Source organism: Capsella rubella, unplaced genomic scaffold (genome assembly GCF_000375325.1).
Source record: "Capsella rubella cultivar Monte Gargano unplaced genomic scaffold, Caprub1_0 scaffold_8, whole genome shotgun sequence".
Taxonomy (NCBI): Eukaryota; Viridiplantae; Streptophyta; class Magnoliopsida; order Brassicales; family Brassicaceae; genus Capsella; species Capsella rubella.
The window spans coordinates 4,442,753-4,454,150 of record NW_006238916.1 but is presented as its reverse complement, the minus strand read 5'-3'; the positions used below and the strand labels follow the sequence as shown (position 1 = coordinate 4,454,150).

The following is an 11,398-nucleotide window of genomic DNA, read 5'->3' as shown; positions in this document are numbered from 1 at the left end:
AAGGCTATTAGGAAATCTTTACCTAGTTATAGAGTAACTAAGCTTTAATCCAGGATAATTATTTTTTTTTTTTTAAAACTGTAAATCTTCGTTTTCTTTTTTCCTTCGTTTATATTAATCGTTTATTGTTTCAAAAAAAACGCAATTTAGTCTATACTCATTACACTCAAGTGACTATACACCAAAAAAACAAAAACATCATACATTTTTGACACATGAAATCTTTTCAAACTAAACTCTAATAGAAATTAATGTAAACTACATTTTATAGGTATGATGTTTGTGGGAAAACATTTCATTAATAAAGAGCCTTTAGTGATGAGGATGAGAAAGTTGGCGATTGAGTGTAATTTTGAGTACATGTCATTATGGTCAGACAAAAACTAGATACATTTTGGGGTGTCTAGATAATACTTGCAGCTGGAGACTTCGTGCAGCGAAGGTGAAATCTTCTGATTTTTTTTTTGTGGTGAAGCACTACATTCATGAACATAACTATGATACAACATGTAGGCATGCAAATCACCGTCAAGCTACTGCAAAGTTGTTGGGTTCTTTCCTTTGTAGTCATTACGGTGAGAAGAAGGCTGGACTGAAGCCAAAACAGATTTTAGAAAATGTTAGAATGCCTTACGGTGTTCACATAAACTACAAAAACGCTTGGAGAGTAAAAGAGTCAGCTGAACTTTTGGTTAGAGGTACTCATGAAGACAGTTATCAGAACATTGCAAAGTGGCTGTTTATGACCAAGGAAAAAAAATCCCGGATCTGTTTTGTATCTTGACGTTGATCTTTTGAGTAATAAATTCAAGTACGTGTTTGTAGCGTATGGCCAGTCACTCAGAGGTTTTGCTTTGATGCGTAGAGTGATTGTTGTTGATAGTACCTTCCCGAAGGCAAAATTCAAGGGAACTTTGCTTGTAGCTACAGCTCAAGATGGGGATTATCATCTATATCCGTTAGCTTTTGCTATTGTCGATTCTAAAAATGACAAATAACCTTTTATGTCTTGAGCTCTCTTGAGGTTCTTCCATGGGTTACACCGCATAGCAAAACTTATTATTTTTTATTTTATTTTAAAATTCCAATTTTTAAAATATTAATCTTTTTAAAATATGGAGGATTTGCACAAATAACCTTTTTAGGTTACCCTTTTGTACAAATACCCTCTATTGGTGTTTATTTTCAAAAATACCCTTTTCTATGTACAAAATGACTAAATTACCCTCTTTTAATATAACTCATGATAAAGGAATATTCCTTCCGAAAAATTTCTTGCCAAATTTTCCCGCAAAAAAGTTTCCAACTAAAAAATTTCCGCCTAAATTTTTCACCCAAAATTTTCCGAAATTCCTTTTAAAATATTTTAAAAAACCTTGGAAATATTTTTAAAATCTTTAAAAAAATCCTTTAAAAACCCTTGTAAAACTTTTGAAAGTCATCCAAAACCTTTTAAAACTTTAGTAAACCTTTGAAAACTTTTGTAAATCATTTTATAACATTTATAAGAACTTGTAAATCTCTTTAAACCGTTCATAACCGTGGTAAATCCTTTAATAAAAACTTTTGTAAACTTCTAACGATCTTTGTCTGTTACAATTGCGCACTCTCTCGAATTCAAATTCCCCAGACCTCAGAGCAGAAACTCAAGCATATGAAAGATGGGAAAAAGTTGCAGGCCTAGAAGAGAAGTTTCTGAAACAGAGGTCTAAACTGCATTGGATCAAGGTAGGTGATCGAATCAATAAGTTCTTCCACAATGGTGTAAAAGAGAGACAAGCTCTTAATTCAATTCATGAGGTGCTTAATCCGGCGGGGGTAACTCTCACACGTTCAGACGACATCAAGGCAGAGGCTATACGCTTCTTCTCGGATCTTCTCACCTCGTCCCAATCTGACTTCTCAAGTGCCTCGGTTGAATATCTAGGAGCTCTAATCCCTTTCCGCTGTTCTGACCATGACCAAAACCGGCTCATTGCTGAGGTCTCTGAGGCGGAAATCAAAAAAGTCATCTTCTCTATGCCGATGAATAAGGCTCCCGGTACAGATGGTTATACTACGGAGTTTTTCAAGGAAACTTGGGATATACTCGGGCCTGAGCTCATACTAGCAGTCAAATATTTTTTCACCTATGGTTTCCTCCCAAAAGGTCTCAACACCACTATTTTGGCTCTGATCCCAAAGAAAGTAGATGCAAGAGCAATGAAGGACTATCGGCCAATTTCTTGCTGTAACGTCTTGTACAAAGCCATCTCCAAGATTATTGCTAATCGCCTAAAGAGAATTTTCTCTGATTTTGTTGCTCCAAACCAGTCGGCTTTTATTCAAGATAGATTGCTTATGGAGAACTTACTTCTCGCCACTGAGCTAGTAAAAGATTACCACAAAGACGACATCTCTCCTCGATGAGCGATGAAGCTTGATATCTCTAAGGCTTTCGACACAGTACAATGGCCATTTATTCTCAACATCTTCAGGGCTTTGAATTTTCCTGAAAAGTTCATTCATTGGATCAACCTCTGTATATCTACTGCTTCTTTTTCAGTCCAAGTAAATGGTAAATTATCCGGGTTTTTCAGAAGCACGTGGGGGTTACGTCAGGGCTGTTCTTTCTCGCCTTACTTGTTTGTCATGAGTATGAATGTTTTGTCACAAATGCTAGATAAAGCGGTTGTGGATAACCAATTTGGCTACCATCCAAAGTGTAAGAATCTGAAGCTAACTCACTTATGCTTTGCTCATCAGTTCTTGGAAAAACCGCTTCCTCTCTTATGCTGGTAGGCTGCAACTCCTAAACTAAGTGATTTTCAGCTTGACTAACTTCTGGATCTCTGCATTACGTTTACCGAGTGCTTGTATCAAAGAAATAGAAGCTATATGCTCAGCTTTCCTTTGGTCTGGGCCTGAGTTAAGCTCTGAAAAGGCAAAGGTGGCTTGGCGAGATGTGTGTCGACCCAAAAACGAGGGTGGTTTAGGCCTGAAGTCTCTTGTCGAGGCAAACAAAGTAAGTTGTTTCAAACTCATTTGGCGTCTTGTCTCAGCAAATTCTCTTTGGGTTGATTGGGTCAAACGTGAGTTACTTCGGAATGAATCTTTTTGGTCGGTTCCAAATACTACAACTTTGGGTTCTTAGATGTGGAGGAAACTGCTTAAATATCGATATCAAGCCAAGGAGTTTTGTCGTATGGACGTGCGCAGCGGACTTACTACCTCTTTCTGGTTTGATAATTGGTGCTCCCTTGGCATTTTACATGACTCGCTAGGGGATAGGGGATTTATAGACTTTGGAATCACCTGTTCTGCAACTATTGTTGATGCTCTTTGACAGCGTCGTCGACATCACCGTGTTGGGCTTTTAAATCAGATTGAAGATGAGTTGGACAAGTTCCGTCATGGGTTACGTGCGGTTCCCGACGTGGCTCTATGGCGTAGTACATGTGACAAGTTCATGCCACATTTCTCGACAAAAGATACTTGGCTTCAGATTCGCAACAATGGTTTAACAATTCAATGGGCTAAAGGAATTTGGTTTTCAAACTCCACCCCCAAGTACTCATTTATCTCTTGGCTGGCGACTCTAAACCGCCTTACAATAGGGGATCGAATGGGCGCTTGGAACTCAGGGATATCAGCCGGTTGTGCTCTCTACAATGACCCGTGGGAAACCCGTGAGCACTTATTCTTCTCATGTCCCTACTCATCACAAGTATGGCACGATCTCACATCTCGCCTATTGCAAGCTCAGTACACTCCACTTTTCTGGGATGTCGTCTCTCTCATCTCAGGGACCCAACTTACTCCAAATGTTCGCTATGTTATAAGGTATGCTTTTGCAGACCACAATTCACTCGCTCTGGCTGGAAAGAAACAGCAGACGACACGAAGAAAATCCTCAGCCTACGGACCAGCTCATTTAACTCATTGATCGACATATACGCAACCGCTGCAGCTCACTCAAAGGAGACGTCTTCAGCTCTTGGTTGGCTTCGAGATACTAAGCTTTCTGTTTTCTCTAAATGCTAGATTTATAAGCAATTATTTCAATCTAAAGTTGCATATATTTTAAGAACAAGGTCTCTTTTTTGGTTGAATCTAATTTTACATTCATTCAAAAAATAAAAAATCTTTTATTTTATGTTTAATAAACTCTGATTAATATGGTTTTTTTTACATTTAAAAATTACATTTCTAATTTATAGTTTTTGGTAATTAAAATAGTTATAAGTTGTATATATAGTTATTTGATCGTTGCATTTGTAATAGAGCTGCTAAACCGGGTTTACTTGTCTCATTAGAGTCGTCTTGTGATGGGTCAAAAATATTTTGACCTTTACCGGTAAGGTAACCTATTCATAATAGACAAACAAAAATTAAATTTTTTAACCCATTGATGGGAAACCTACGCATGAGACCCGTTTATGTATTGGTTTAATGTGTACCCATCCTAATCATATATAACACAGTGAGTTGGACTCGACCCACAGATATTTGGTATCTCTAATTTGGAAAGTTAATGTGATAATCATTAACTTTTTCTTACAAATATTTGGTTGTTTAGTAGAGATATAGTATTGGCATGATTTTAATGTTCTATATTATAAAAAAATGAACTATGATTTAATTTTCCAAATGACCTCGACTTAATGTGTTCTTTCAGTATGAACCTAGAATCGGACCCGCACTACAGCGCGGGGGAAAAGTTTCAACTTGATTTTTTATTAACGAAAATATTTTCCTAACTAGAGATTTTTCCGGTTGTGTTGATAATTTTTATGATAAATAAACATTATTGATCAAATAGTTGCAATTGGCAGTGAGGGGGGATCCCTGGCTCGTTCACTTTACGTCTTTACCTCCTTTTTTGAATTCTCCTTGGTAAGTAATATTCATCTCCTTTTGAAAAAACTATTACGAAAAAAAGGAAAGGGCGACAGGAAAGGCGATACTAGGTTTTTCAAGAGTTTCTTTCACGTTAGGGCGTCGTGACGGCCACCATCGGTGTGCTTTCATGACGGAGCCGGCTTCCTCCGTCTCCCCACCGAGAGATACTTCTCTTACACAGAATAAGCAACAGTCATATGCATCAGTGGTAAATAAGCGCCCAACGCTTAAGAGACACGATTTCGAAGTAAGTGTGATAGATGGTGTTCCAACAATTGCAGTTCCAGAGGCAGTGCTTCAGGACTTAGTTCCATTGTGGGAGGATTTTTTGGTGGGTCGTTTTCCCTCAGCTGCTCCTCATGTCGCTAAAATACATGTTATTGTTAACAAGATCTGGCCACTCGGTGACAAATCGGTCAGAATAGATGTCTTTGAGAATTCTGCTACCTCAGTTAAGTTTTGAATCCGTGATGCAGCAACAAGGCTAAGAGTTTTACGATGGGGCATGTGGAACATAGCGGGCTTGCCTATGATTTTAGCAAAGTGGTCCCCTATTCCTGAAGATGCTCAACCAGAGGTCACCTCGATGCCTTTATGGGTCACTCTGAAAAATATTCCTAATTCGATGTATTCATGGGAAGGTCTTGGTTTTCTGACAAGTCCGATAGGTATTCCCATTCGACTTCATCCGGAAACTGAGCTATGTAGTAACTTTGAGGAGGCTAAGGTTTTTGTGGAAGTAAATCTAACCAAAACCTTGCCAAATACGTTTCGTTTCAAATTGAATAAGGAGGAGGATGTAACAGTGGAGTTTTTTTATCCGTGGTTGCCTCCGCGTTGTTCTTGCTGTAATAAGTGGGGACATGCTGATGATGTCTGCCTAACCAAAAAAGGTTCCCCAAAGAAGGTCACAGAAGTAGTTCTTGAGGAAGGTGAGATAGCTCATGAAAATGTTAATGATCAACAAACACTCAACGGAGCTTTTAATGAAGATCAGTCAGTAGCTTCTTCTCACGGTGATGGTCAGGAGATCATTGGTGATAATTCGCATCCGGTCCCAGCAGATTAGGAAGGTTGGTCTTTGGTATCTCCTGGGAAGGGCTATAAGAGTAATGAGAAAGGCAGAAGTCCCCGTGCAACAGTGCAAGACAAAATACAGGCCTCTCGATTTTCTGTTTTGGAAGATGATGCAGAACTTACACACACAGAGCCAGAAGTATCAGCTGATAATGAGACCATGCGGTCCTCTAGTCATGATCTGGAACAAATTGAAGAGGATGCTGATAATGACACTGATGTTACCAAGAAGTCTACTCTCTTGGAGAAATCTTCCGCACTTCGGGTTCCACTGCCTCGACAAACTAAGGCTGCGCGTAGGGCTGCTACAGCGTCCTTTTCTCAACAAGCTAAGGAGGTTCCTCCTAGCAACTCGAGTAAAAGGACAACAAACAAAAAACAATAATGTCGGGGTTTTCCTGGAATATACGTGGTTTCAACAAGGATAAAAAACATTATGTGGTTAGGGAGTGGATTAGAGCAGAGTCCCTGCAGTTTGTGTGCTTACTTGAAACACGTGTCCAGGAAGCCAAGGCCACGCGGATCATTTCTTTGGTGTTTCGAGGCTGGTCATTTATGAATAATTATGAATTTAATCGTCTAGGAAGGATTTGGGTTGTTTGGAAGGAAGATGTGCGAGTAACCCCAGTTTTTAAGAGTGGACAAATTATCACTTGTTCAATTCTATAACCTGGGGTTGTGGAGGAGTTTTTAATTTCTTTTGTGTATGCAGCTAGTCTAGCAGAAGAAAGAAAGGAGTTGTGGGAGGATATTAAAAATCACTATGACTCACCATTGGTCCGTAACAAGCCTTGGTTAATTGTAGGTGATTTTAATGAGACTCTTGATGGATCGGAGCACTCGAATCATGAGTCATCACCAGTCTTAGGAGGGATGAGAGACTTTCAAGAGCTGGTCCGTTACTGTACATTAGAGGACATGAGTTATCGTGGTCCTTTGTTTACTTGGTGTAATAAGCGAGAAGAGGGTTTAATATGCAAGAAACTGGACCGGGTGTTGGTTAATGAGGAGTGGAATAAAGCTTTTGCAGATAGTTATAGTGTTTTCGAGTCAGGAGGTTGTTTAGATCATCTAAGGTGCCGCTTCACAGTTGATACTGCAGTTAGTAAACCGAGAGGGCCATTCAAATTTTCAAATGTCATCGCATCTCTACCAGATTTCCTGCCGACGGTTCAGGCTTTTTGGGACAATACAAGTGCTTTGTATCATTCTACATCGGCTATGTATCTCTTTGCAAAAAAGCTTAAAGCCCTTAAACCGATTCTTTGTACTTTGAGCCGTAGGAAGCTAAGTAAGTTATCTGAATGGGTGGAGGAAGCTCATAAGAATTTATGTGAGCGACAACAAAATAATCTTGGAAATCCCACAGTAGCATCAATGGATGAGGAAGCTATAGCATTTCAACGATGGGATCATGTCTCTGCAATCGAGGAGGGGTTCCTCAAGCAGAGATCAAAGTTACATTGGCTTCACGTTAGGGATTAAAATAACAAGTATTTTTACAATGCTATTAAATCAAGGCAGGCTCACAATGCAATCCGAGAGATAAAGCGTCCTGATGGCTCTGTGGTTAAAACTCAAGATGATATTAAAACTGAGGCAGTCTGGTTTTTTGAAGAGTTTCTTACACACAAACCTGCTGATTTTGATGCATTTACAGTTGCACAAATCGAGCAGCTGATGGAGTTTCGCTGTTCTAGCACAGTTCAAGACGGGCTGTTGCGAGAAGTGTCTGCAGAGGAGATCCGTCAAGTTCTTTTCAAGATGCCGGGGAGTAAAGATCCTGGTCCGGATGGTTACACATCTGATTTTTTCAAGGAGGCTTTGTAACGCCCGCGTCCCAAATTATGAAAGGGGGGCAATTTTTTTTAAGGAAAATGATAGCCTGATGAGCTTAAGTAGCAAAACTATTAGCTCAAACAGCTAGAAGACAAGTTAAACAAGCTAGGAAGCACGATAAGCTAGCTAAGTCAGCTGAGGTGAGTTACACTAGCTGGAGGACTAGCTAGTTCAGCTGCGTGAGCTGGCCGACAGCTCAACCGAGCTCGGTGAACTTATTGAGTACTGACCCAGCTGGATGGACTGGGCAGCTGACACTCGAGCTGGTTGACTGAGGTAGCTCGGTAGCATGTGGGGTTGTGATCGAAAGGGGTCCAACTCTCTGAACGGATGCAACTTTCCAAAAAGGTGCAAGGAATGGGCGTGTCCTTTCATGGAACACCCATTGGCGTCCTATATAAAGGATGGACGCCCACACATTTGGGGGGATCATTTCTCCATCAACACCTAAGTAGAAAAGGGTTTCCGGCTCGGCGAGTACAAGAGACTCGACCGAACTGATACGCACGCTACCTCTCTATCGATGATGTGAGGAAATGATAGACGGTCTGATCATAGATTGGACTGGTGGGCAGATGGTCGATGGTTCGACCTTAAGGAAAGAATGACAGATGATTGGGTCACTAGATGATTGATGGTTCGATTTGGGGATTGAATTGATCAATGTAATCATTCCATACCAAGTCCGATAAGTCGAAGGAGGGAATGATGGATTATCACCGTGAATCGGTGGGCTATAAGTCCCCGTCTCTGTTGTGTACTAAGCCAATGGGGTTGGTTGGTTGTATGGCTAAGGCACAAGAGATGGGTCAAGGTAAAACCATTCCGCTGCCAACATGGGTTTACCAAGCAATGCTGCAAGCCAAAGCTAAGTAAACAAGACAAATCGTGGTCGTTCGGCCGGAAATGAGGCCGAACTGGTACCCTTGGTCGTCGGACGCCGAGACATCTAGGGTGGGCTTCTTGCTTCCGAGTTAGTCAAGGACTATCATAAAGAGTCAATAAGCAGTCGTTGTACTATGAAGATTGACATATCCAAAGATTTTGATTCTGTGCAATGGCCTTTTTTGCTAAATATTTTGAAGGCAATCAATATCCCGAATGCTTTCATACATTGGATCGAGTTATGCATTGGGTCAGCCTCATTCTCGGTTCAGGTTAATGGGGAGTTGGCGGGGTTTTTCCAGAGTACAAGGGGTCTGAGACAAAGGTGCTCACTATCTCCTTACCTTTTTGTCATTTGTATGAATGTCCTGTCTTTAATGCTTGACAAGGCTGCTCGGGAACGACTTATCGGTTATCACCCACGTAAAACAATGAGTCTTACTCATCTCTGTTTCGTTGATGATGTTCTCATTTTTTCAGATGGGAACTCTCGCTCAATTGCAGGTATTTTGTCGGTTTTTGATAAGTTTGCAGTAGGCTCTGGTTTAAAAATCAGTCTTGAAAAATCAACAATCTTCATGGCTGGTTTATCACAACAACATCGAGGAAGCATGCTTCGACAATTTCCATTTGAGGCTGGTTCGCTTCCTGTTCGTAATTTAGGGCTTCCTCTACTTACTCGAAGCATGACAATAGCTGACTATCTTCCATCACTTGAGAAAATTCGCTTGTGTATCACTTCTTGGACTAGTCGTTTTCTGTCTTTCGCAGGAAGATTACAATTGATTAAATCAGTGCTCACAAGTATCACTAATTTTTGGCTATCGGGTTTTTGTCTCCCAAGTAAGTTTTTCAAGGAAATTGATAGTTTATTCTCTGCTTTTCTGTGGTCCGGACCTGAACTGAATACACAAAAGGCGAAGATAGCTTGGATAGATGTTTGTAAGCCATTGCAGGAAGGCGGTTTGGGGATTAGGCGTCTTAAGGACACTAATACGGTGTCCATTTTAAAGCTTATTTGGCGCTTAGTATCAGCTGATAGTTCACTGTGGGTCTCTTGGGTTCGAAAAAATCTCATCAAAAATGGTTCCATTTGGTCTATTAACGAGAGAAGTAATTTGGGGTCATGGATGTGGAGGAAAATTTTATAAGTATAGAGAGAAGGCAAAACCTTTGCATCGAAAGGAGATGACAACGGGTCTGGGCACTTCTTTTTGGTTTGACGTTTGGAGCCCTCTTGGTAATCTGTTTGATAAACTAGGAGCTCGAGGAAGCATTGATTTGGGAATCTCTAAATTCAGCTCAGTAGCGGAAGCCGTCAACTCTCGTAGAAGACGTCGACATCGGGTTCCTCTACTTAACCAGATTGAGGTTGAACTGGACTCTATTCAACAACAAGGTAAAACTGGGCATGATCGGCCACTTTGGAAACAGGGGAATGGCTCCTTCAAGGGTAAATTTACTTCGCATGATACATGGTCTCTCATTCGTCAAGTCCACCCAACATGTCATTGGCATAAGGGGGTGTGGTTCGCTAACTCTACTCCAAAGTATACTTTTATTACTTGGCTTGCTATTCACAACAGGCTTGCAACGGGGGATAGACTAGTCAATTGGAATGTCGGAGCTGGTGGGGAGTGTGTGTTCTGTCGTGCTCAAGAGTCGAGGGACCATCTACTCTTTGCCTGCTCCTACTCCTCTCAAGTTTGGTCAGCTCTATCGAGAGGTCTACTAGGAAATAGATACACCACCAGCTGGGGTACCATCATCCCATTGCTCACAGACGCTTCTACACCACGTCTCCACCTGTTCGTGTTGCGGTATGTGTTTCAAACCACAATTTATTATCTTTGGCGGGAACGCAATGGTAGACGTCACGGAGACGCACCAATGCCTCACCAAACCCTGATCGGTTTCATCGACAAGAGTATTCGTAACCGTCTAGTCACGTTGCCAAGAGCTGCAGAGTATGAAGGTGCTATACGTTATTGGTTTCAAACCCATAATTAATAATTTTTTTCTAAATTGTTTCTATTGATTTAGTGCTAAAAATGTTCAGGCCATTGATGTTTTTTGTAACACAGTCTTTTTTTGGTGAATATATTTTAACATTCATACAAAAAAAAAAAGATTGTAATGGTTTGTCTTTTTCCCGCAAAGTGAATAATAACAAAAAAGATGAACAACAAAGCTCCATGATCAAAAGTAATTAACAAAATTAAAATACAAAAGTCCTAAATAAAATGGAATCAAACATCAAAAACCAACAAATCCAATAACCAAAAAACTAACACAACTCAAACTCTTTGTCATCGGCATATTCTATCACAACCGAATCTTCATTGATCTTTATGTTTTCAAGAGGCTGCTTTGGAATTTGAGGTTGATTCTCATGGATTTTCTTTTCGTTCGGAACATTTACAACAACCTCCTTTTGCAAGAGCTTCACGTTAACTACATCTTTAGGTTTATGTGTAACTAAGATAGATGGACGGATTGGATGGTTACCCGAAAACATGTAAGCTCTGAACACTCTATCTCCACCACGAGTTCCAAGCTCTACAAATATCTTGTCAATTTCAGACTTGGTAATACGAGTAGAACGTTTGCGTAAACCTGAATAACCAAATGCCTTCCATGAGATTTTTCCGTTTACATAGTGATCATAACTTCGGAAAGTTTTTTTGTATTCTCTCAAGTTGTTTACGTCGGTCAT

At 40.3% G+C, this 11,398-nt stretch overlaps 1 protein-coding gene and 2 pseudogenes across 1 annotated transcript; 2 read left to right on the top strand and 1 right to left on the bottom strand.

Moving 5' to 3' along the window:
- The first annotated feature begins 318 nt into the window (after positions 1-318).
- On the top strand, positions 319-3,917 carry LOC111828973 (annotated as a pseudogene).
- Positions 3,918-6,118: 2,201 nt separating this feature from the next.
- Positions 6,119-10,692, top strand: LOC111828972 (annotated as a pseudogene).
- Positions 10,693-10,969: 277 nt separating this feature from the next.
- LOC17876427 lies at positions 10,970-11,398 on the bottom strand. Its single transcript, XM_006279706.1, has one exon. It carries the CDS (start codon positions 11,396-11,398, stop codon positions 10,970-10,972), a length of 429 nt encoding a protein of 142 aa, XP_006279768.1.